The sequence below is a fragment of the Schistocerca americana genome, chromosome 11, assembly GCF_021461395.2.
Source record: "Schistocerca americana isolate TAMUIC-IGC-003095 chromosome 11, iqSchAmer2.1, whole genome shotgun sequence".
Lineage (NCBI taxonomy): Eukaryota > Metazoa > Arthropoda > Insecta > Orthoptera > Acrididae > Schistocerca > Schistocerca americana.
Window position 1 is genome coordinate 118,299,936 of NC_060129.1, and position 27,783 is coordinate 118,327,718.

At 40.1% G+C, this 27,783-nt stretch overlaps 1 protein-coding gene across 1 annotated transcript in view; it reads left to right on the plus strand.

Annotated features, from left to right (window-relative positions):
• LOC124553352 overlaps nucleotides 1-27,783 on the plus strand; it is a 179,998-nt gene that overhangs the window by 47,627 nt on the left and 104,588 nt on the right. Inside the window, exon 3 of the mRNA XM_047127226.1 lies at nucleotides 7,377-7,439. Coding sequence (XP_046983182.1) covers nucleotides 7,377-7,439 — 63 coding nt within the window. The remainder of the gene's footprint in view (nucleotides 1-7,376; nucleotides 7,440-27,783) is intronic.

Below are 27,783 nucleotides of genomic sequence, written 5' to 3' on the forward strand. Positions count from 1 at the left end.
GGCTTCCCAGAAGTACTTGACAAACAAAACACAAACATTTTGGGGTAAAAACATCTTATTTCTCTACATAGCCCATTTTCAGTGTGGTACCCTTTTTCCAAATGTGTTTAATATCTCAGGACCCCATTTATAGTGAGAATTGTCGAGCACTGCAAAATAACCTTCACCTGCAGGCTCCACCTCTTCAATTTTAGCAAATCTTTCACCACCACGTCATTCCACCAAGTCTGTAAACACAAAATAAACAGAAGAGGCTAAATGTTATGACTAGGTTGCATGAGAAAGTAATCAAAACTTAAACTCATTGTTTTTACCCATCAAGATAATGTATGTGTCAACTGGTGCAGTGTCATGACGAAAAGAAACTTTATTTTTTGCTAGATGTGGCCATTTTTGCTTCATTTCATCACTAAAATGCTGCAATAAGTTCACACATTACTCACAAGTGATTGCTTTTCCTTTTTTAAGATAATCAATTCAAATTATCCTATAGGAATCTAAAAAAAAATGACTGCATGACCTTGCCTGCTGACGGAACTGCTTGTCTTCTTTGGAGTTGATTCTCCATTTTCAGTCCACTGTTTTGACTCTTCCTCTGTACCAGATGCGAAGTGATGAACCCACATTCATAATAAATTATGAATAGACATAAAAATTTGGCTTTATTGCAGCAAAACATTGCCAAACACTCGACTGAGTTCGTGGTGATGCAGTTTTGTTCCATTGTGAGTAGACGTGGCACACAATTTGTGCACAGCTTTCTAATGTCGAAATTTTCAGTCAGTATGTGATGTACATACAGCACTTTCTGAAATGCATATGATGTTTGGTAGTTTGTGCAATTTCAGTCGTGGCTGTTCTACCCAATTTTTGGTGTGGTCACCTCATTTGGTCTACACCTACATCTACATCCATACTCCGCAAGCCAACAGACGGTGTGCGGCGGAGGGTACTTTGAGTACCTCTATTGGTTCTCCCTTCTATTCCAGTCTCGTATTGTTTGTGGAAAGAAAGATTGTCGATATGTCTCTGTGTGGGCTCTAATCTCTCTGATTTTACCCTCATGACCAATATACTGCTTGACTCCTCGGTGAAGGTATGGTCTCGAAACTTCAACAAAAGCCCGTACCGAGCTTCTGAGCGTCTCTCCTGCAAAGTCTTCCACTGGAGTTTATCTATCATCTCCGTAACGCTTTCGCGATTACCACTGCACTGTTCGTCTTGGCAACTTGTGTGGCCTTGTGTAAACTCTGCCACCAAATATTTTACTGTAGTAAATGAAGGAGCAGATGCCCCCAGTAGAAAATAGCTCAGCTTTAATATTAGTTAGACTAAGACCTTTCAAATGAAGGTAGTGTTATCACATAACAATGACAAGTTCATCCACTTTCCTAAATTTTCTGAGAGCATTCACTATTGAAGGCTGCCACACAAATATTGAACAACAGAGCATTGTTAAGCTTCAAACTTGAGCTTTATAGTGTTGGTAGTTTCCACTGTAGTCATTTGTTTAAAACAATGATCACTATCTATATGTCAGGTTGGGTACTTCTTGGATGGCCCTCGTATTAATCAAGCTGTAATAGCAGATAAACAACGGATAGCTAATACAATAGGGAAACTGGCTGCCTTTTGTCACTGTAGCGACTTTCCTGCTAATTTCTTGATGTTTATTTGTACTTATACTAGTTTTGTGGAAACTCTAGCAGATTAATGGCAGTTAATAAAAACATGTTCATTTACTTTACTGGAGAATCATGTACCTCACACCACCTTTCTGAAGTGGCTGTAGAACACATTGTGTGAATGTGTGTCTGGGGCAATGTGACCTTTCGTGTTTGCTTTGATAGGCGTCATCACATATGGTAGATCCTGTTTGGGGATCTACACTTAACTTTACAGTACTCATTGGAAATTAATTTCAAGACAGTGACAGGTATTTTGGCATGAACGTCAGTGAACGTACCTGAAAGCCTGGTAGTGTACAGCCTCCCCCCTCCCCCCACCCCACCTATACCCCCCCCCTCCCCCCCCCCCTCCCCCCCAATCCAAATATGAAACTTTGTTAGTTTATTAAAGTATTGTATTCCCAATATTACTTCCTCAGTTGCTACTTCGATTCTGTTTATTTTACAGAAGTGATTACAAATTACTCCTATTTTGCAATTGAAATCTTTGTTTCCTGCAAAAAAAAAGTTTAAGGCATTTTCAGTGCACTGCAGAGAAAGTAAATGAAACTATTATTTGCTGCACTATAAATATAATGTGTAGACTTCTGTAGTAGCACTTTAGGTGACTTTAATATCCACCTTATTTAAAAGTAAATGCTGCAGACTGTGCAGTTTTATGTCACAGAACAGTAATATATTCCCACTAATGCACAACTTAGCAAGGTGGGGTTGTACAGTTCAGTGAGTACTTGTATGACTGTGCCTAAACATGTAGGTTTAACATGTTTGATTAAAAACACTATTATGAAAAGGGTAGTTGCTACTCATCATATGGCGGTGATGCTGAGTCACTGCTAGCCACAATAAAAAGACTGTCACATAGCTGCCAGGGACTGTGTGTGTGTGTGTGTGTGTGTGTGTGTGTGTGTGTGTGAGAGAGAGAGAGAGAGAGAGAGAGAGAGAGAGAGAGAGAGAGAGAGACAGACATGGGCCTGACCTCTTATTTATGGCTGTTACCATGTCCTCATTTGTGATGGATGGTGACCCAGCAGCATGGTTCTCTCAAGCCCATTCACCTCCCATTTGGATATCTGCTCCGTGTTTATGCAATGGAACTGAAATGGATACTACCGTTGCGTCCCAAAGTTATAATCCCTTACTGTGTTTTAGTTGGTAGCTTGTGTCGTTCTGCAGGAATCTCATTTTACTAATGCTCCATCACCAACGCTTCATTGGCTCCGTGTTTTGTTGGAACCAGGTCAGCCCTTTGAAGGCTTCCAGTGGCGTCTGTACAGATATTGTCAGTACCTGTATCCACCCTCGTACCTCATTGGAAGCAGTTGCCGTCCGGGTCCACTTGGACTCTGCAGTCGAGGTTTGCAATCTCTATCTCCCTCTGGCAGGCCACCTACACCTGTTGCCCTAACTGCCCTACTTCAGCAATTTCCACTCCCTCCCTCCCATCCTTCTTCTTGGGGGATTTTAATGCTCATCGCCCTTTGTTGAACAGAGCTTCAGTGTTTGTTTTTTTTTCGAGTCGGGGCTTCTCGTGACCAATTTCTTGCAAAAAAAAAAAGATCAATGCCTTCTTAATCATGGTTCTTTACTCATTTTAGTGCTGCATACGACACTTTTTTTTTTTTTGCCACTAATCTTTCGCTGACTTTCCTTCCCTTGTTTTATCCTTACACTGGTTGCCACATGATGACCTCTGTGGCAGTGGCTCGTTAATTTTATTTGTTTTATAAACCTAGTATCCAAGTGCCTTCCTCCTCCAGAAACAGCGGGCTGAAGCTTTCCACATATGTTTGGTGCCTTGTCAAGTGGAATCCTACAATGCACACTATACTGAATGAATGGAAGCTTCTTCTGGTCCCCTCTTCTTCTCATGATTCAGCTCCTGGGCCTGATCCCATCCATAACTAATTGCTTCAACAGCGCCGAAATCTTCTCCAGGTGCTTACCTTATTTACTTGAATCTAAGCCGCACTTTTTTTCCAGTTTTTGTAATCCAAAAAACCGCCTGCAGGTTAGAATCGAGTGCAAAGTAAGTGAAAGTTCTGAAAAATGTTGGTAGGAGCCGCCACAACTAACTTCTGCCGTCGAAAATATGTAGCTCTACACAGGCATGCTTTGCAGACACAAAGATCTATATTGGCGCCAAAACCTCAGCGTCAATAAATAAATTTAATAAAAGCTAGGAGACGAGCTTTTTTTCTCCGCCCCAAGTTTCGAACTCTGCATTTTCATACATTATCCAACAAAGTAAATAGAAATTCCGTATTGTTCTCTTAAAGTGTAGATGCCTTTCAAATATTCACAACAACAATAATAAATTTCTTTACATAAAAATACCAACAATGCACAAGGCTTTACAATTGTTGCACGAGTTGATATGCTGGGGCTCACTAAGATTTCACGTAGCGGCACCTATTGCTTCGTGGAAGTTTGTGAAGTGCTTGTTGGTGTTAGTGAACTATAATGAAGTGCTTTCATTATAATGCCAAATTCAGTTTGCGGAACAAAGTTCTAACTGTGCTGCAGGTCTGCGATACTGGATTGATGAGAGAAACGTCAGGCGATGGCGACTGCAGAGAGACAAATTATTTGGATGATCAAGTAGCAGAAAAGCATTTAGTGGGGCCAATGTGTGGCCAATATCATACACTAGAAGTGATTTTAAATGAATTTGTTAAGGAACAGCATCAGAAATTCCTGCCTGTGAACGCCGAAATTTTAAAAATTAAGGTGCATGAAACTGCTAGAGAGCAAAAAATTGAAAATTTTAAGGCTAGCCGCAGTTGGATTGCAGTGGTAGCGGGCACAAAAGCAAGCCATGGCGCGAGCGGCGACAGGTCGTAAACATTCATTATCAGAATGCGACAAACAATGCACGACACAGTACAATAATGCATTTTCAGCTTAGAGTGACGTAAACACCTATAACAAAGAGAACGGCACTTATCAGATCAAAGCAAAATAAGCAATGAATTTGAACCAGACAAAGCACGTGAAAAAGTAAGGGTACCCATATAAATACGGACGGAACACCTGACGCATAGCAATGGCTACCTGGTGAAGCTTAAATGCTGAGCTTACAACTCGAACCAAACTACTGTAGCTGTATCTTCATCCATTCATTCTAAATCGTGTCTCATGTTGCAATGGACCAACTTTGTTTCGATTTGGAGGTGCAGTCTAAAACTTTTCTCTCCCCTTGAATTTGGAGTCTCAAATTTCAGGTGCGGCTTAGATTCGAGTAAATACGGTAACTGTATTTGGCTCCAAGGCATTTTCCCCCTCTCAGTAAAGAGACACTGTTGTGGGTCCAGTCCATAAGCCTGGCAAGGATCTGGCGTCCCTTATTAATTTCCGGCCAAACAGTCTGACCAGTGACCCCTCCAAGTTACTAGAATGGATGGTGACCCATTTGCTCAGTTGGGTCCTCTAATCTTGTCACATTTTTATCTCGTTACTGGTGCGGCTTTCAGGAGGGACGATCTCTGATCGATCATCTGGATTAACTGAAAACTGCAGTTCAGCAGGCCTTCTTCCCAGTGCCATCCTCTTGTTGTGGTTTTCTTTGATCATAAGGGCTACGACACAGCTCGGCGCCATCACATCCTCCTCAGGCTCCACGAGTAGGAGTATTTAAGGCCCCGTACTGATTTTGTATTCCCAAGTTCGTGTCTCACCAGTCATTCAGAATTCGGGTTTATGACTTTTCTAACAAAGGGAGTAGAAAATAATTGCCATGGGACACTACGTTCTTGTTACATGAAGTGCAAAAGTTTAAATTTTTGTACATCTAAACTAGGTACATGAATAAATATAATGTGGTGATTTGTGCTCCTTCAATCATTTGCATGTGAACCCCATTGTGTGTAGTCATATTGGAGATATGTTGTTTTTCTGTTATTTTCCCACCATTTTCACTGTTTGTTTGCACAGAACAATGTAATTTTATGGAATGACAGAGTTGCTGCCAGTCTCACAAAAGAATACCCCCAGTATGATTTACATTTTTTTGTAAATTTGCTCCCATTGACGTACTGGTAGATTTATTTTTATGTATGTACACTACATAGTTTTCATACAAACTACTTTTCCCACTTCATACCGCTCTTTCTTTGTCAAATTATTGTTGCAGTAGCCTGGGAGCTTATAGTTGAATAAAATTGGATGTTTTTTGACTTCCCACACAAAGCTAACGTCCACAACCTGTTTGTTCATCCTCAGATTAAATCGGTAGAGAACTGCGTTTGAGACCACGATGCAACTCAGTGCTTGGCCATGTGGACACAAGTTTTTGGCAATTCACGGGTAGCACATTTCAAATGATTTACTGTCTAATCACTCTGCAGTCACACCATCTGTAGAGCCCGATTTAGCTAAACGGGAAGTGATTCTAAAAGTAACCATTTACCATTTCGCATTGTCAACAGGTTTCATTTCAATTGCTCCGTTTGCGGAAGGCCTAAGGATGAGCATGAATTCCATGTGTATGCACAAGAGATGTAAACTTCTGTTTGTGGTGCCAAGTTATTGTGATACCAAAACATGAATCATTTTCATCAGGTTACCCTCCATTCAGAGGCTGTTGCACGCAGCGACCATTATTTTGATTTGTAAATAATAGATTTCAGGTATCAGTCGTCCTTTGGAATTTTTATTGGCAGATCTAGATTTCGGCATTGAATTCAATGAACTGTGGACAACAGGCGTTACATGCATTGACCAAAAATGATAATGGCTAGTTTCTAGCCAATAAAAATTCCAAAGGACGACTGATAGCTGAAATCTATTATTTACATATGGATCATTCTCTTTGAGTATTTACTACTTCGGTATGTGGTCCCTTTATGTATATCGACAGGGTGGTCAGAAATAGTCTAAAAAACATGTAGGGATGTTCCAGGAGAGGTTGTGCTGAGAAGTAATTGTTACGAAGGAAATTCAGTATGTTGCACCAGTTCCGAATTATTTAGCATTGCATGCACAAACTCGAGTGATCCGCCAGATGCAATTGGTGTCAGTTGTTCTCATAGCGTAGATGATAGTGTACGAGACTTCTCAGCCTGTGGCTCAGGTTCAATTCATGCTACTGTCCTATGTCCAGTTTTTGTATTGCTCTCCTGTTTGGTTGTAGGAAACCAAACAAAGAACTCGTTTGGCAACTTCATCTCTGGTGGGCTGCTTGAATTTGTGCACACAGTAGCCTGATTGACTCACTTCATTGCTAATTGACTTTGGAGTGGTGTAATGTATAATTTTTTTTCCTTAGGAATTAGTTCTCCGTAAATTATACCCTGCAGCACTCTTATAAGCTTTTCAGACTGTTCTGATAATGCTGTATAATGATGCAGTGGTGGCCTATCGCACCAAAATGTCCTTTATTAGTGAATATGAATCAAGGAATACTTTCATTAACGTATTTCAAGAAGTATTTCGGTAGATATTCATGGTATTTATCACTGAAATCGGAATATTTTCAGAGACCTCAAATGTAATAGGGTGTTGATGCTATTACAAATGTTGCTGAATTCACTGAACACACACAGTTCCTCAAATCTAGCTCCAACTTATTCTCTTGTGAGAGTTAAATTCATTTTTTGTCATTATTGAGTGCGTTTGTTGTTATATGCATAAACGTGATAAAGCTTTTTTCTTCCAGTATGATCTGATGATTTATGTTATTTGTTCTAGGTTGCTCCATTTGCTGAGGATTTTGTTCTTGAGCAGGATCCTCTCAACATTAAGAAAGAGGAGGTATGTGTGTGTCGTGTGGAGAGCCACAGATTATTTGATTTTTGTCAGTAATTTTCTCACCTGTCATGGAGTTCTTCATTTTGTGTATCTGTCGAGGTCTGGGGAACCAGACTGCACAAACTGGATGGTTATATTTAATTACTTTAATTATTTGTCAAGCATATAACTGAAGCACTAAATCTACATTTTTAACTAATTGGTCCCACTTGTACTCGGTGCTAAGTTGAAATTACGTAGTCCACAACATGGACAACTGAAAATTTTCACTAATTTATAATAGTTCAGGAATCATGAGTCCTCACTTGGAGCGAGTACTTACCTCTTCTTAGAAACAAAAGTGCAAAACTGTGCCAGTAGGAAAGTGGAATTTGCAAAAAAAAAAAAATTCCAATACTAACCTAATTACAAATTAACAGCTAATATGAGCTGTTTCAAATCTGAAAAGCTGGTGAATACTTCCAACTGATAATGTATTGTGAAACTAGAAAGGTAATGATTACTGTAACACAATTTCAGACAGATGACAATGCTTTGGGGGGGGGGGGCGGGGGGGGGGGGGGGGATGGTGTCACCAGTACATCAATTTGCAGTCACACAAACGACGATAAAAAGATTCAAAAGATTAGAGAGACTTATCCCCAGCAATATCAACACAATTTCCACAACACGCATTACCAACAGATGGAGGGGACAGGGCCACATTATGCCACAGTCCTTAAAAAAATTTAAAAAACAAAATTCATTAATTGTTATTGATTTAACAGTAACAACATTTTTTAAAGAGGTGCTCATGTGTTAGTAGGATCCAGAACATTTAACTTTCTTGTAGTATACTCATAGCAATGCATACCATGGCACTTTCAGCAATATGTACCACCAAGAGGGGGGGGGGGGGGGGGAGGGGAGGCAGGTTACTTTATGAACACCACAAAAAATATTTAAAAAAATATATTTTTCATTAATTTTTGTTGACTTTTACTCACAACATACTTTTTTAAAACAGATGTTGATGTGTAAGTAGAGTCCTGAACCTGAAAATATTGAATACTAGCAAACGCATCAATGCTTTGCAATTGCTAAATATGTATGTGAATTGGATATACATCCTAAGCTGTTTCCCCAACTCTCTCTGCACATCTCTGCCTCCCCTCCCCCTCTGGCCATCTCCTCCTCCCACCTTCATTTACATTTCCTCCCCCCCCCCCCCCCCCATCTGTCATCTTGAGCATAATTTATTGTAATTGCAAATGAAACTGCGATTGAAAATTGACATCCCTTAAAATGAATGGTAAAGAAGTTGCGATCATAGACTATGTGATCAAAAAGTATCCAGACACCTGGCTGAAAATGACATAAGTTTGTGGTACCCTCCATCAGTAATGCTGGAATTCAGTATGATGTTGGCCCACCCTTAGTCTTGATGACAGCTTCCACTCTCGCATCCATACATTCAGTCAGGTGCTGGGTTTCTTGGGGAATGGCAGCCCATTCTTCACGAAGTGCTACACTGAGGAGAGGTATCGATGTCAGTCAGTGAGGCCTCGGATGAAGTCGGCATTCCAAAATATTCCAGAGGTGTTCTATGGGATTCGGGTCAGGACTTTGTGCAGGCAGTCAAATTACAGGGATGTTATTGTTTTGTAACCTTTCTGCCAAAGGCCATGCATTATGAACAGGTGCTTGATGATTTTGAAAGATGCAGTCACCATCTCCAAATCACTCTTCAGCAGTGGGAAGCAAGAAGGCGCGTAGGCCTGTGCTGTGATAGTGCCATGCAAAACAACAAGGGGTGTGCAAGCCCCCTCCATGTAAAATGTGGCCACACCATAAAACCACCGCCTCTGTATTTTACTGTTTGCACTTCACATGCTGGCAGATGATGTTCACTGAGTGTTATCCATACACACACACTGCTGTCAGATCACCACATTGTGTACCATGATTCGTCACTCCATACAACATTTTTCCAGTGTTCAGTTGCCCAATGTTAATGCTCCGTACACAAAGCAAGGCGTTGTTTGGCATTTACCGGTATGATGTGTGGTTTATGAGCAGCCACTCGACCTACTTGGCAGTGGGTAGCATCACAATGCACCTAACTTGAAAAGCGTATGTTTTTTGGGGGTGTCTGGATACTTTTGATCACATATGAGATGGAATCCAAAATTTTCAGGACTGGTGCTGCCATCAGGAAAGTAGGAGAAGTAGGTCTTTGCACCGCTAGGTGGCGAGAGCTGCACGTCTGATGAGGCAGTGTGCAGAGTGGCATTCAGCTGGGAGGATGTGTTGTGTGTCCAGAGCGATTTCCATAATACTCTGATGTGTGGCGATTTTAGGATGGGTCTGTGAACAGAACAGCGGACCTTCATCTCCAAGACCCAAAAAAACGAGACAGGTGAAGAGCAAAGCGAAGAGCATGATCATTTTTTTTCTTTGGTACCGAGGGAATTACACACAAAGAATTCGTCCCACCCAACCAAACAGTGAATTCCGCGTACTACTATGACCTTTTGCGATGGCTCCGTGGAAATGTGCGGCGACGACGGCCCGAACTTTGACGTCAAGGGAATTGGCTGCTGCATCACAACAACGCAACCTGTCACATGTCTTTGCTCACCAGGACCTTTTTGGCAAAAAACAACATGACGTTTGTACTCCACCCACCGAACTCGCCAGATTTGGCACCTTGTGACTTCGCGCTATTCCCAAAATTGAACTCAAGTTGAAAGGCCGTCAGTTCGACACTAGAGAGGATTCGAGTAGCGCTGCAAATGGGTATGATTACAAGGCTTCGGACGATTCAGATTCCGTAGTAGTATTTTAAGCGTAGGTCAGTAAGCCAAAATACACTTTTTCTGTAAAACTGATGGCAAAGGTGGGAACAACTGTTGTGTATATGATTTTAGTTCGAAATTTATTTAAGGGGAAAGAATATACATGAAACAGTTTCTCATGGTTTACATGACTTGCAGTCATAGTTGAAACTGACTGCAAGAAAGAAAACGAACTGCAAGTTTTCACAGCACAGCTTTGTTTTTCTTGCAGTTGACTTTAAATGAAAAGCTGTACATTATAACTTAAAAAAAGTATTCAGTGTATGTCACTTCAATGTTTGTTAGTGTACCGTCTACAAATTTAAAGTAAATTGGTTAAGTACTCTTTGAAATATCTGGTAACAGTTTTTCCTCTCTGTGTATTACATATATATTTATACAGGGTGTTACAAAAAGGTGCGGCCAAACTTTCAGGAAACATTCCTCACACACAAAGAAAGAAAATATGTTATGTGGACATGTGTGCGGAAACGCTTACTTTCCATGTTAGAGCTCATTTTATAACTTCTCTTCAAATCACATTAATCATGGAATGGAAACACACAGCAACAGAACGAACCAGCGTGACTTCAAACACTTTGTTACAGGAAATGTTCAAAATGTCCTCCGTTAGCGAGGGTACATGCATCCACGCTCCGTCGCTCGGAATCCATGATGCGCTGATGCAGCCCTGGAGAATGGCGTATTGTATCACAGCCGTCCACAATACGAGCACGAAGAGTCTCTACATTTGGTACCGGGGTTGCGTAGACAAGGGCTTTCAAATGCCCCCATAAATGAAAGTCAAGATGGTTGAGGTCAGGAGAGCGTGGAGGCCACGGAATTGGTCCGCCTCTACCAATCCATTGGTCACCGAATCTGTTGTTGAGAAGCGTACGAACACTTCGACTGAAATGTGCAGGGGCTCCATCGTGCACTAACCACATGTTGTGTCGTACTTGTTCTAGCAGCACAGGTAGAGTGTCCCGTATGAAATCATGATAACGTGCTCCATTGAGCGTAGGTGGAAGAACATACTGACGAAACTAAAATGAGCTCTAACGTGGAAATTAAGCGTTTCCGGACACATGTCCACATAACATCTTTCCTTTATTTGTGTGTGAGGAATGTTTCCTGAAAGTTTGGCCGCGCCTTTTTGTAACACCCTGTATATTATACACATTAAAAATATATTGCCTATGTCTGCCCAAATCTTCATTAGAGCATAGTGTCAAAATCTGAAGTAAATTGAAGCCAGAATTTTTTGGAGCATTGTCCATGGAAAAAGCAGTACTTGATTAAACTAAAATGAAATTATTTCAATAAAAGCTGTCTTGATTACATACAAATTATTTATTTCATTCAGTGAGACGTCTTCAGTCCTTGGTGACAGCTAGTGGCACGGAGCAGGCTGCTCTGGAGAGAAGTGAAGAACAATGTTTCAGGCCACTATCTCCTGCTGTCACCAAGGAGTGAAGTGATCCTCTAAGATTGGATGCTGAATGGAACAAATAATTTGTATGAGATCAAAACTGCTTTACTGGAATAATTTTCAATCTAAGAACTTTTGAGATTTATGGCAGAACACTTGCCTTTTGTTTATTACATATGTATTCCTACATTATATGTATTACAAAACATATAGCCTGTGTCTGCCCAAATGTTTATTAGCGTACTGAGTAAAAAATTTGAAATAAACTGGTCAAGAACTTTTTGAGACTTTGGTAACATCATTTCTTCTCTACATATTATGTATACAGGGTCTTACAAAAAGGTACGGCCAAACTTTCAGGAAACATTCCTCACATACAAATAAAGAAAAGATGTTATGTAGACATGTGTCCGGAAATGCTTAATTTCTATGTTAGAGCTCATTTTAGTTTCGTCAGTATGTACTGTACTTCCTCGATTCACCGCCAGTTGGCCCAATTGAAGGAAGGTGTTGTTGACTTCGGTGCTTGTGTTGACATGCGACTCATTGCTTTACAGTACTAGCATCATTTCAGTCGAAGTGTTCATACGCTTCTCAACAACAGATTCGGTGACCGATGGATTGGTAGAGGCGGACCAATTCCATGGCCTCCCCGCTTTCCTGACCTCAACGTTCTTGACTTACTGTTATGGCGGAATTTGAAAGCTCTCGTAGAGACTCTTTGTGCTTGTATTGTGGACGGCTGTGATACAATACGCCATTCTCCAGGGCTGCATCAGGGATTCCATACGACGGAGGGTGGATGGATGTATCCTCGCTAACGGAGGACATTTTGAACTTTTCCTGTAACAAAGTGTTTGAAGTCACGCTGGTACTTTCTGTTGCTGTGTGTTTCCATTCCATGATTAATGTGATTTGAAGAGAAGTAATAAAATGAGCTCTAACATGGAAAGTAAGCATTTCCGCACACATGTCCACATAACATATTTTCTTTTTTTTGTGTGTGAGGAATGTTTCCTGAAAGTTTGGCCGTACCTTTTTGTAACACCCTGTATATTTCTATATTGTATATACTACAAAGATGTATGGTCTATGTCTGTCCGAATGTTCATTAGAATATCATGTAAAAATTTCAAATGTAGTGCTATGTAATTTTAGAGTATTTTGGTCACAATATTAGATGCCATGTTTTATATTACTGTGACCACCACCTATTGTCAGTTTGAGCATGCAATAGCCACTCATAGGCAGCAGGTGGCAGCACTAGCAGTGGAGGACATATAAAGCATGTCGGGGGATGCAGAAAACAGTGCAATCGTTGTTGTAATGTGGCAACCTAGCAATTTATCTGATGTCGAAAAGGGATGACGGTTGTCTTTCAGGCCAAGGGTGCAGGCATTTCCAAAACAGCTAAGAGTGTAAATTGTTTGCATCCGTCGGTGATGAAAGTACTCTGTGCGTGGCAAAATGGCGATATTGAAAACTGGCGCCGAGTAAACCCTGTTGCACCTTAAGCCATAGATGAGGGGTGAAGACAGCTGCGGAGATGCGTATGGGTGAATAAATGTGCAATTGTTGGCGAGCTGACAACTCAGATGAACTGAGGTTCCACCAACAGTGTCTTCTCAGTGACTGTTCATTGAACATGCCCCCCTGCAACAGGCACCTGGTTCTTGCACCCATGCTGACTGCTGTTCATTGGCAATGAAGGCTGGAATTTCCATGTCATTACTGAACTGGGCATCCACTGAGTAATGGCAGGTGGTCTTTCCAGATGAATAGCATTCTATGCTCCATCAGTCAGATGGCAGTTCATGCCTAAGGGGTGAAACATCTTAAAGGAAAATTACTTACTTACTCACTGGTCATACCGGACTCGAGAGTCCATTACCGCAGCAACGTATTTTCGCCATCTGTCCCTGTCTTGGGCTATGTCCTTCCATTCACCTTCAATACCTAGCCTCCTCAAATCGGCCTTCAAATTGTGCTCCCACCCACGCCTCGGTCTCCCCACAGGACGCTTTCCTTCTAGGTGCCCTACCAGTACTCTGCGCGCTGCCCTGCCCTCATCCATTCGAGCTACGTGACCCACCCATCACAGCCGACGTGATTTAGTAATACTGATTATGTCACGGCTCGAATAGAGTTCGTGAACCTCTTCGTTGTGCAGTTTTTGCCACTCTCCGCTAATGTCATCCCCTTTTGCTCCAAAAATTTTCCTCAAAATTTTGTTTTCAAATACTCGAAAGGGCTTTTCATTTTGCACAGTGAGAGACCAAGTCTCACACCCGTACAGCATAACTGGTAGGATAATAGTTTTGTATATTCTAATCTTTAAATTCCTAGACAATATCCATGATGAAAATAATCTATTTAGTGAGAAGTAGCACGCATTTCCCGCCCGTAATCTCTCCTTCAGTTTGGATTCAATCTCATTTCTCGAAGTGATGTCCACGCCTAGATACTTAAATGTGTTCACTTTTTCAAACTGCATGTCTCCAACTCTTAACATTTCCTGATCTACTGCTGCTGGCATTCTAGTAGTAACCAGGTATTTAGTTTTGTCTTCACTTATCCTTAGACCTACATCTTCACTAGACTCGATTAACGCATTCGCATTTGCTGTTACAGATTCTTTTCTATCGCTAATGATGTTTAGATCATCTGCATACCCTGCTATCTTAATATTTCCATTTAGCTCCACACCCTCTGAATTATCTGCTGCCATTCGCACAATATATTCTAGGAGTAAATTAAAAAGTAGCGGAGACAGGGCATCTCCCTGCTTAAATCTGTTCTTTATTACAAATTCTTCTGACACCAATTTCCCCACGCGTACTCTACCTTTTGTGTTTTTCAAACTCGCTTCTATAAGTCTAACATACTTCTTTGGTATTCCAAGTTCCAAAAGAATTCTGTACAATTTTGACTGCAATACTGAATCGTATGCTTTTGTAAAATCTATGAAAAGATTATGAACTGGTTTATTGTATTCCTATTTCTTTTCCAAAATTTGACGCAGGGTGAATATTTGGTCTATAGTTGATCTGTTCCTCCGAAAGCCGGCTTGGTAATCCCCCACAATTTCATCTGCATGTGGTGTAATCCTGCTTAGCAGAATATTTGAGAAATTTTTGGAACATACTGGTAATAGCAATATCCCTCTATAATTACTACAATCCATTTTGTCACCTTTCTTAAAAATTGGGATCAGAATCGACTCCTGCCACTCTTCAGGTATCATCTCTGACTTCCATACTTTAGTTGTCACTTTGTGAACTACTTCCACCAATTTCTGTCCCCCATTTTTAACTAATTCTGCAGTTATGCAATCTGATCCTGTTGCTTTATAGTTTTTCAATTTGTTGATTGCATCTCTTACTTCCTTTAACGTTGGCTCAGGTATCTGGGGTTCTGCTGTATGTATTTCGTACGCCTGCTCATTTCCTGCTTCCTGGTGTACATTTAATTGATGCTCAAAATACGTCCTCCATTTAGTTAATATAGCACTGGGGTCTGTCAGTATTCCCCCAGCATCCCCTGCAAAAATTGGTGGAAGGGTCCAGGCCAGACGAAGAAGCGTTATGGTCTGGAGAATGTTTTTGTGGCAATCCCTGGATGGTCTCATCATTCTCTGGAAGTCACAGTGGATCAACACAAGTATGCCTCTATCCTTGGGGACCGTGTTCATCTCTAGATGCAGTATGTTATCCCTCGGCTTGGTAACATCTATCAGTGGGACAATGTGATGTGTTACGCAGCTCACAGTGTACGTATGTGGTTTGAAGAGCACCAAGATGAGTTTACCATACTTCCCTGGCCAAAAAACTCCCTGGATTGAAACCCAATCAAAAATCTCTGTTCGCGTCATGGATCCGCAACTGAGAAATGTAGCAGAGGTGGCCACTGAGCAAGAGTCAGCTGGCTCCACATCCCTGTTGGTACCTTCCAGAACCTTATTGACTCTCTACTAGCATGTCTTGCAGCAGTCTGCTCCGCAAAAATGGTTATTCAGGCTTTTGGCCGGTAGTCACACTAATGCGATTTGGCAATGTGGTAGTATTACAGTAGATTAATAATTTTTACTTTTTGGATCATCTGACTGCAACTGAATGAAACACAATTTTCGTGCCATACGCGTTTCGCCTTTATTCTCTGCAGGGCATCTTCAGTGACAGGTCGTGTGGACGATTTCCTACATATTACGCTTGTGTTCCACTCTGGGTACCGTTCCTCTTCTTATAAATGCTTCTTGAGGTTTTTTTTTAAGCATCAAAACAAGCATTCAATTCCTAGTGCTGTGAAATGTGTTTCTCTCTGTAATTCATTGTCTGAATGAATGGGAGGGTAGAGTGTCGTTCACCATTTTACTGCCATCCCTTTGTGCTCAGTTGGTGCTTTTTAAGTACAAGGTGAACCCATTCAGAGACTTCACAAATCTGTTCATAATAACTGCACTACCCCCAGCAGATGGTCTTGTCCGCAACTTTCAGGACAACCAGTTTCTCGTCACAAGGGCAAAGAGGTGCCATTCTGTTGGGTTCCTTGTTGTGTAGGAAACAGACGTAGCAATTGAGTGGAGTTTTATCAGTTTATACAATTTATTCTTTCCTTACACAACTTCTTTCAGAGGTTTCCACCCCTCTGAGGTAATTTTTGAAATTTGATCACAAATTATGTAGCTTAATTTTTATTACAAAGTTCAAATATAATCTAGAAATTTTCAGCAGTCTCCCTGTAAGCCCTACTTTTTATATTCTGGTTCATGTAATGTTCATGGGTCAATTCCCATAAACAAGGTCCTTCATAGTACAGTTGTATAAGTTTTTTTCCATGCAGGCATTGGTCCATTCCTTCCTCATACTGTATGCAACTAAAACTTGTTGTCATTTGAAAACCAGATGAAAACTCATGGAATTTCTGAATGTGACTCGTCACAACTGCATGTGCTTACCCAACTACTGAAGAGGAGCCGTCGGTTCTGAGAACTGTAGCAGACAGGCTTGAAGATCATATCTCCATTAATGCAGAGGTGGGGACTGCAAGTGTTTGCAATTGATCGAGAATATCTGTGGCCCGTTGCTAAAGTCCACTAATTTGTGGGCAGCTTATGTCACAGGTCAGGAGGACAGTGGTAGGATGTGATAAGTAGAGTGGCTGGAAATTAGAGAGAACAAACTTGTGACAGTTAAACAAACTGTGTTGCTGTGGCATACTTCTCTCCAGTCACTCAGACAAAATAAAAATACCTGAAAATATTTGTATAGCACACTGCCACTTCAGCCACAATTCCCCCCAATGTCATAAAGAGCCTCTATAATATGACACCTGTGGCAACCGAATATACCATACTTTAAATGAATGTTATTTGAATGCTGATAAATGGCCATTAAATGGTTTTTGGCTGGAGACTCCCTATTTTAACTGATGATCGGAATAGTATAGCACGGGTTTTAAAGTTTTGTGAGGAATCAAAACTCCTTCCTCAGTTGATAAGGAGCATATTTTAACATTTAAGGGCCTGTCTTAACCCTTTAGTGGATGCACCATTTATCATAACATGAGCGGGCACGCGGCCCACTTTGTATGCAGAATCACAGTTTAATAAAACAGCGATAAGATAAACTTAAGTTGTAAGAGCCAAATCACTGCTTAATAAAACAATAATAAAAAAAACTTTCATTATGTCATTCTGTTGCCGCGTATGGGTGTTATCCCGCAGTAAAGAACTACTCAAAAGAATTAAACAGTACAGTTGTGTCAGATCCCTGCCAACCGCTTATTTGATTGCTAATTATCTCGTAGATAACTGCCACTTTGTGTGGGATTGTGCTGCTAGCTCAGAATCTGGGTCATTTTTTTGCATGGACATACATTTTTTTCCCTCCTGTACCCCACTAATTATTTTATATTACTGCTGCTCTCTTGGACATATGATAACACAACTTATCACTGTTAGCTGAAGCAATAATGAAGGAATAGGTACAGGCTCACAGTTGTAAAACAGGGGAATGGTACAAGTGAACGTCTCACTTTATACATATGTGTGCTCACTGGAGGTTCAATGCGTTTGGTGGTCAGTCAGCTGCCTGTCTCAGGTGGTGATTGTTAGTGCTTTTATTCAGTTGTTCTTTATGTCACTGCGCACGCCCATGAGGCCCCCCCCCCCCTCCCCCAATAACACACACACACACACACACACACACACACACACACACACACACACACACACACACACACATTATTCTTTGTTCTAATATACTACACCTGAAAAATTTGAATTTGGTACAGATTTGAATTTTACTTCAAAATGTTAAAATGCAAAATTACCTAGTAAATGCAAATTCGAAGCAAATTATATCCATATGAACAGTTTTACCAGAGAAATTTGGAAATAACTTCATTTTCTGCATATAAATATCAAACTGTAACCAATTCTCTTTTACTGGTACTTCACATCATGTCATGAAGCTCACTTTGCAAAGATAATGTGTGTAAAAACATGTTTGCAAAATAAAAAGTGCATGATGCAACAACGTACCAGTGTACCGTATGCTCTAGTACTCAGCCAGTTGTGGAAGTTTAATGGTTTGTACAAAATACTCAGTCCATAATGCAATGTAGAGCTTTACAACAGAAAAATATGATATTGTCTGTTAGTTAAAGTTAAAATGTTGGTACTGTGCAGACAATTTGACATGGAAGTTTCAGGTGGCTGGTGTTTTGAAGTATGGTTGGGCCAATACTGGGAGAATCTGGGCCCGAACTACCTCATTTATGACACTGCCAGCTTCGGCAAGCAATTCTCCTATAGCTTTTATGGAACGCTTTATGTTGTGCATTGCTCATAGTTGTCTTATTTTGAAATGGGTTTAAAGACTAATAGTGTTCCATCACAGAGTTTGATTATGGCCATCACAACACCAGAAGCGACCGGCACAACTCCAGAAGGTATCAGTGATTCCTGTGACCGAATGTCAGTTTTGCTTTTCCAGAAACATGAAACATATGTGTAGGCTGGCTGTCAAAGTTTTTGCAAAACAAAAAAACAGCTTTTTTAACAGTCTGTTTCTGAGCATTATTTATTTTCAATGTATTGGAAATAACAGCCAGCCAGTTGCAAAATACAAATTTATTAAACCTTGACCATGGTTCCGACGGTTTTAAAACGATCATCTTCAGAAGATATATTACACAGAATCACATATTATCTGTACCCAGTGTGGGAGCCACTGGTGCTGTCATGTACACATGTGTCTCATCCACTTGATCACCGTTTAAGATGGATGATTTAGAAGTAGTAGCTCTCTACTGTGTCGTAAAACTTATTGTCAAATGTGTGGTATTTTAATAAGTTTAAAGACAAAACTCTGTAGTTGACAGTACTACTTTTATAGCATATATTTTAAATGGTGATTAAGTGAGGGAGGGTTGACAAGAGCAAGCTGCAAGAAGAGATAGCTATTGCAAAGAAGGTGGGCCATTAGCTCTCTTTTGAAGTTTGAAATGGTTTTAATTTCTCTAATCTTTTGAGGAAGATTGCTCCAAAGTCAGATTTCTGATACAGAATGTGATTTACAGAGCATAGCAGTGTTGTGTAGTAGTAGTAGTACAGAATTTTGCTTTGTTCAGAATGAGTATTTCTGCTGCATTTTTCAGATAGTGATGTAAGGGTTAAAGATAAATAGGAAGGAGTACAATGACTGAGATTGTGATATAGCTAACACAGGGTATGGTGTTCTCTTCACTTATCAGCATGTAGCACGATAATTGTTTATAGACAGGACTGTTGAAACAGCGTACATAACAAATGTATTGCACACAAGCATTCATCGCCAGTTAAAGCCGACGTTGAGCTCTCATAGGAAAGTCCTTGAAGACTAGGTTGATGGGGATTATAAGTGACTCTACAAGTTTGTTTTTAAGCTCGACTGCTGTAGTGAATGAAATGATGCTGATACCTTCTTACAGACTGTAGTTGTGTGTTCAGTCCAGTCTAGGTGATGGTCCAGAATCATCCCCAAATTCTTTACAGAAGAAGAAAAGGAGATTTCTGTGCTTTAACAATTTGTCTTCAGACACATAGCATAATAAACTTTCAAAGGTTTGGGTCTAATCACTTACAAACAAACAAAATTTAGACCCAAATTTTGCGTAAATTACTGTGAACTTTGCCAAAAATGGGTACTGAATTTTCAGGTTCCTAGTAATGGAAATATTGTGAGGCTATCTAAATTCTGATGGAGCTGAACTTCTCTTGCTGACAGGTTTCTGTGATGTGAAAATTACGTTATAAACAGCAACATTTCCATTACACAACAACAGCCATGAGACAAACATATTTCAGTTTTCTGGGCATCATAAATGCCATTTTTTTTTAAACCAACTTATAGGTCTCCAGAAGAAGTGTGGCCAAAACATTCGTTTCTCCAGAACAGATGTTTACATAATGACTTGGTACGATACTCGGAAAACATTTATGTCAGCTGACTCTGGCCACAGAAGCTTATGCAATTATATTCCTCTATCTACAGTACAAACACATTCTGGGAATGGTGGTTTTGTCAGTTTGAACAGACATATAGGATCTTCACACTGTGGTATCTTGAAATCAACCTGAAAGATAGTGTGAGAAGCTTACTCAGTTTGAGTACTGCAGTGTATGAAAATGACAGTTGTAAAATTAGTATTACAAGGATAAAAATAAATGTCGTGTAACTAGGGCCTCCTGTCGGGTAGACGGTTCGCTAGGTGCAAGTCTTTAGATTTGGTGCCACTTCAGCGACTTGTGCATCAATGAGGATGAAATGGTGCTGATTAGGACAACACAGCACCCAGTCCCTGAGTGGAGAAAATCTCCAACCCAGCAGGGAATCGAACCTGGGCCCTTAGGATTGACATTTTCGCACTGACCACTCAGCAGCTACCGGCGGCGGACATTACAAGGATAATCCAGAAAGTAACAACTGTTAGGCTTGAATAAATTCGAGAAACATAGTTCATAAACAGAAACTATGTCACTTACCTGTACAAAATGAAAGCTTACTTTATTTCTCTACACAGTCCCTTCCATTATTTAAGCATTTTCTGCATGTGACCATGAACTTTAGACCTCCCCATGTTGCAGGTGACTGCACCCAGTCCACTAAGCCAGTTCTCTGCATTCTTCTGCACAATATCAATGTCGTCATTATTCCTACCCAGGAACTACTAGAGTTTGGTGAAGTAGCGTCTTACACTATTTTGATCCCCACACAGTTCTTCAAATTATATGCGACTGTGTACAGGTGTCTGGGTCGTGTTTCGTCACACACATATTTTTTGTTTGTTGTTGAGTGGTTCACACCATATCTCATTTGTTACTGTGTCACTATAAACGTTCTTCAGTTGATGGTATATTTTTGCAGAATGCTTGGCAACAACAACAACAACCAGTAAACTAATGGCAGCTGAAGGCATCATGAAATCATAAAAAAAAACACTAATGAACTTCAAGTGTTACTCACACAGCACTGACAAGGGAACGTTAAGGCCTGGCCCTCTTAATCTTTTACAAATTTATAGGATTGGAACCTTGGCATCCGTACATCACTTTCCTAAAGCAGTACAATAAAATTCTCAAAGAGACTTGAAAAAGTGTCGTTGTTATCAGCAGTAGCTGAATCAATAGTGTAAAAGTCTGGTAATTTTATAGTCACTAGTTCAAATCTCACTAATGTTGAGTAATTATTTTTACTTTTATTTCAGTTGCATATTTGCTAACAAATGAAAATGGGAATTAACTGGTGATGTATCTGGGTATACATGTGTAATGATTATTTGTCTTTGTCATGCAGGTCCTATAGCTGTTGCTGCAATCCTCATGTCTGTCGCCAGACATCTTTATATCAGCATTCTTCCTCATCCTCTTCCATTCCTCTTCTCTCCTTTATTTCTTGGATACCGTGTAGCAGCCTATTTCACAGTCTTCCTCACGTTTCTTTCAGGAGGTTGCCATTAACACTCTCAGCACCGTTACAATACTTGTTGATGTCTGCAGAATCCAGGCAATTATAGCTATGTTCAGAAATTTATGCTTTGGAAGTATGGAACATACAAATTCAAAATTAACACTATTTGAAGCCCATTTTGTCTTATTTAATATACAACTATGAATAAAATCCTGTCTGATATAACATGGACAAATTGTATTATTATATGTGACATTGTTTTTATAAAATTAAGAGTGTTATACATTCGTATAAGTAGAGTAAATGAGTTCATAAATACCTAATGATCAGTGATGAATTTTGTATTTACATACAATAGCACTTTTTACATTTATCCAGTATTTTCTTCTGCAATATTTTAAAACAGGTTTCCATACATAACGCCATACAGCACTGTTTGCACTGATAACGTGTCGCCTTGCAGGATGCTTTCCCACTTCCTTTCTTTGATTTTGAAGAACAAACATAAAGTACTTGGGAGGCATATTTTTTGCTCGTGGGTGGAAATGTTGCAGGAAATGTGTCTTTGTCAGTCAGCTTACAGGTCCATTTTGGCAATTTGGAGCTGTTGGCAAGATTGGCAATGAAATAAGTTACTGTCACTTTCTTGATCTGAAATGAACAGCATAACCAAAATTCATTTGATACGCCTAGTAGGAGCACATAAAAAAATTTCTGCCACCATTTTACAATGCTTTACCTGAACACATTGTACTGCAGTTGCCTTTAAAGACACTTGTGTCCTCCAAATCATTTTCACTATCTAGAGCATCAACAGTGTCTCCCAGATTCAGCAAATCGGCAATTTCTTCATTATATAAACCACAGCACACCATTTCTCTCACACAGAATACTAATAATGTACTCTAACTGCAAGCAAAAACAGTGATTCATAACGAACAAAATACCACAAAAACAAGATGCAGATTCACATCATCTATCCATGCAACTAACAAATAACAGTGTAAACATCATATATCGATAGTCAGAGGTGCAAAAACAAGAAGCTGCACTTTTTAATCAATAAAATACCCTGGCTCGTAGAAAATACGGGCTTGGCACTTTTGGAAGGGAGTGCAACCCGTGGAATCTACGGACTTGGCTTGACTCTGAGAGCTAAAGTACTCACTTCAGCCATCTGTCTTATCCCGTTCTTATAACATGACCTAACCATCCTACCTGACTTTCTTATATTCTGTTAGTAATACTATAATAGTCTACATCCTATCTCTAATTTCCTCACTTCTTCCATGGTTAAATCGGGAAATTCTTTGTGCTCCTCTCAAGTGTTCCATTTCTAAATGTCCAAGTGTGTCTTTGTTTCTTTTTGTGTGTCTCCAACACTCCCTGTCATAAATTGTTATTGGTACCATGATGGCTGATGATTATGATGATTGGTTTGAGGGGCACTCAACTGCACGGTCATCAGTGCCCGTACAAAGTCCCAATTTTTACACAGTCCACTTTTTTTACACAGTCTAGTCTACCCACTGTCATGGTTGTTGATGATGATGATGATGATGATGATGATGATGATGATGATGATGATGATGATGATGAAAAAAGGATGAGGAGAACACAAACACCCAGTCCCTGGGCAGAGAAAATCCCCAACCTGCCCTCCCTTGCTCAATCTGCTGTTGGATACATCTGTTGAATCTTCCATCATGTGATAGATTATTGCATACTGAATCCTAATTTTTTTTTATAAGTAAGTTTTTATTTTTTATTACTGGTAATATGACAGTAAAGTAGAATTTGATACAGAGGTGCAAAATATCTTATTGTGAAGTTAAAATATATATAACTCAATAATACTGTTCAGTCTCTAGAAACATAAGAAGCAGTTCATGTTCTATTTGATGATTCTCATATTTGTTCCAAATTTTAATTTATTGTGAATCCAAGCATTTTCATGCATAATCAAAAATAAAAGATGTGATTTTTAATAAAAAATTATGATTTAGTGTATATTATTTCCCATTTTGTTTGTTAACAAATATGGATTTAAATAGAAGTAAAAAAAGTGGCCACTAATGAGATTAAAACCAGATGCTATACTACTGCTAGAGTTTTACACTACAAACTCAGCTACTGCCAATTATGTTAATTAGTTGGAAATGTTATGTACTTAACCGTAATCAGACATGTTCTAATCTTCAAATAGGATTTTTCGAATCTCTGAGAATTGCGTTGTATTGCTTTAGAAATTTGATAAATTACCTCGAAGCACACTGTCTAGTAACACAGTCAGCGCAAGGTTAGAAAATATTGTTCTTGTCAGACATAATTAGCTCTTTATTCACACGAAGTAAAGAGTGCTATTAACAGAAGATCTCAAATTCATTCCATATTTCTAGATTTACAGAATGCTTTCTCTCACAAGACCTCGGGTCAATTTCCATGCCTGTGGAGTTTCATCTCAATTATTTGCTGGGTTTGTAATTTCCTCTCAGGAAGGCCACAGTCCCTAGTAATTGATGGAAAGCCATCAAGTAAAACAAGTGATATGTGGTGTTCCTCAAGGAACTGTCAAAACCCATCTGCTGTTCCTAATCGATGATGATGATGATGATGATGATGATGATGATGATGATGATGATGATGATGTCCCACGCTTCTTGACAGAGTGTAGGGGAATGATGCGGGGGATGCGCACTGCCGTACTAGGCAAGTTCCTAATGGAGGTCGTTTGACATTGCCTTCCTCCGACCATAATGGGGATGAATGATGATAATGAAGATGATACAACAACACCCAGTCATCTTGGGGCAGGTGAAAATCCCTGACCCCACCGAATTCGAACCCGGCTCAGGAAGTGAGAACTCTATCTTGAGACCATGAGTGTGGACTCCTAATTTATATAAATGATTTATGAGACAATATGAGTAGCCTATCATGAAAAGATGAAATCCAATTGCAAAACGATTTAGACAAGTTATCTGCATGGTGCTAAAAGGGTCAACTGACTCTAAATAACAAAAAGCTTGAGGGCCTGCATGAGAACTAAAAGGAATCCTGTAAATTTCAGTTACACAATAATTCACACAAATGTAAAGGCTGTCAAGTCACTCAAATACCTATGGATTACAATTGCCAACAATTTAAATTAGAATTATCACCTCAGTTCATACAGGTGGCTGGCGGAGGTAATGAAGACTGCTGGCCTTGTCTGTGGGGAGCAATTTGCAGCATCGTTCCCAGAGTTGATCGGGGTCCTTTGGTTTGAAGCAGAGTGCAGAGTCTCAGCCAAAGGATTCATAAACTCTGTGACGGTCTTGGCTGCAGATTTATGGACCTGTATTATCGTGTGGGGATTTGTACGTCTCCCTTTGACAGGTCACGGGTCCACTACACTAAGGAAGCAGCTAGTCGGATAGCAGAGTACTTGTGGAGTGCCCGAGGGATTTTTGACCAGGCGATAGTTTGAGGTGCTGTGCCAGTCGATTTGCAGCAAGGGAAGTCAAACAGCATTCAGAATAAAGACACTTTGACTGTCACAATTTTATCAGTAAACTGTCGAAGTATTGTTGATAAAGTTCTCGAATTTACTGCCCCCCAGGAAAGTTCTTGCTTTCAAATTATTTTTGGTACTGAGAGCTTGCTGAAACCCAAAGTGGAAAGCTCTGAGATATTTAGCGAGTTGTCGAATATATATCACGAAGACAGATTAGAGAAGGGGGGTGTTTATAGCATTGACCAAAATATTGTCTCTATTGAGGTCAAAGTTGAGTGACAATGAAGTTATCTGCTCATGTATAACAGGTGTAGGTGAAACAAAGTTAATTGTTGGATGTTTCTACTGGCCACTCGATTCTGCTGTAGCAGTTCCAGAGTCATTCAAAGAAAGTCTATTGTCAGTAGCTTGTAAATACTCAGATCATGCAATACTAGTTGGAGGCGAGGATAGACTGGGATGTCTATGGATTCATTGTGAGGAGCACAGAAAGAGAATCATGCGAAATACTTTTGAACAAGTTTTCTGATAATTGTCTTGAGCAGCTAGCTTGGCAGTCCATACCCAATGGAAATATCTTGGACCTCGTAGCTACAAATAGACCAAACTGTATCGACAATGTCGGTATAGAAACGGGGATTAGCGATCGTGTCATAGAAACTTTATTACGAAAGTTAATTACTCAAGAAGGCTAGGAGAGTGTTTCTGCTAGATAGAGCAGATAAGCCGTTATTAACATCTTTCTTAGACAGTCAATTGGCATTACTTAGTACCAGTAAGATGGGTGTAGAGGAATGATGTGCAAAGCTTAAGCAGATTTTAAATTATGGTCTGGAGAGTTACATGCTGAGTAAGTGGTTAAAGGATGGAAATGACCCACCACGGTTTAATAATGAAATTCGTAAGATGCTCAGGAAGCCGAAGCTGTTGCACTGTAGGTTCAAAAGGGGGTGCACGAATGATAAGTGAAGGTTAGTGGAGATTCATGTGTCTGTGAAAAGATCTATGCGCGAAGCATATAACAACTGCCACTGTCGCACCTTAGCAAGATATCTGGCAGAGAATGTGAGAAAATTCTGGTATGTAAAATCGCTATGCAGGTCCAAGGCTCCCACTCAGTCCCTTGTCGACCAGTCTGGTATGCCAGTTAATGATAGCAAAACGAAAGCCGAAGTTCAAAATTTCACATTCAGGAAATCGTTATTGCAGGAGAACAGTACAAACATACCGTCGTTTGACCATCAGACTCACTCCTGTATGGATGACGTAGGAATAACCATACCTGGTGTAGAGAACCAACGTAAAGATTTGAAAACAAATAAATCACCAGGTCCGGATGGAATCCAGTTCGATTTTACAAAGAGTACATTACAGCATTGGTCCCTTACCTAGCTTGCATTTATTGTGAATCACTCACCCAGCACAAAGTCCCAAACGACTGGAAAAAAGTGGAGGTGACTCCAGTTTATAAGGAAGTTAAAAAAATGGACCTGCAAAATTGCAGAATCAATATCCCTAACTTGGTGTTTGCTGCAGAATACTTGAATGCATTAGAAGTTTGAATATAATAGACTAAGCAGCCAATGTCCATGTGTCAGCATGGCTTTAGAAAGCATTGCTTGTGCGAAACTCAGCTTGCCCTTCTCTCACATGATATACTTGAGAACTATGGATGAAGCACAACAGGGAGATTCCATATTTCTAGATTTTTGGAAAGCATTTGACACAGTGCCCCGTTGCAGGCTGTTAGTGAAGGTATGAGCATATGGAATAAGTTCACAGATATGTGAGTGGCTCAAATACCTTTTATGTGATAAAACCCAGTACCTTTTCCTTGACAGCAAGTGTACATCAGAGACAAGGATATTGTCGGGGGTGCCCCAGGGAAGTGTGATAGGATCACTGTTGTTCTCTATATACATAAATGATTTGGCAGACAGGGTGGGCAGCAGTCAGCAGTTGTTTGGCGATGAAACTGTGGTGTACGGTAAGGTGTTGAATGACTGTAGTAAGAGACAAGATGACTTGGACAAAATTTCCATTTGGTGTAATGAATGGCAGCTAACCCTAAATGTGGAAACATGTAAGTTGATGCAGATGAGTAAGAAGAACAAACCTGTGATGTTCAGATACAGTATTACTAGTGCCCAGCTCGACGTAGTCAAGTCGTTTAAATATCTAGGAATAACACTGCAAATTGATATGAGGTGGAACGATTATGTGAAAGCTGTGGTAGGGAAGGCAAATGGTCAACATCAATTTATTAGGAGAGTTTTAGGAAAGGGTTGTTCAGCTGTAAAGGAGACTGCGTATAGGACACTAATGCGACCTATTCTTGAGTACTGCTCAAGTGTTTGGGATCCAAGATATCGAAGCAATTCAGAGGAGGGCTGCTAGAGTTGTTACCGGTAGGTTTGAACAAAACTTAAGTGTTACGGAGAGGCTTCGGGAATTCAAATAGCAATCCCTGGAGGGAAGGCGGCATTCTTTTGGGGGAAACACTATTGAAAATATTTGGAGAATCGCCACTCCAAGCTGACTGCCGAACGATTCTGCTCCCGCCAACATACATTGTGCTTAAGGGCCACGAAGTTAAGATACGAGAAATTAGGGCTGATATGGAGGTGAACAGATGGTCGTTTTTCCCTCGCGT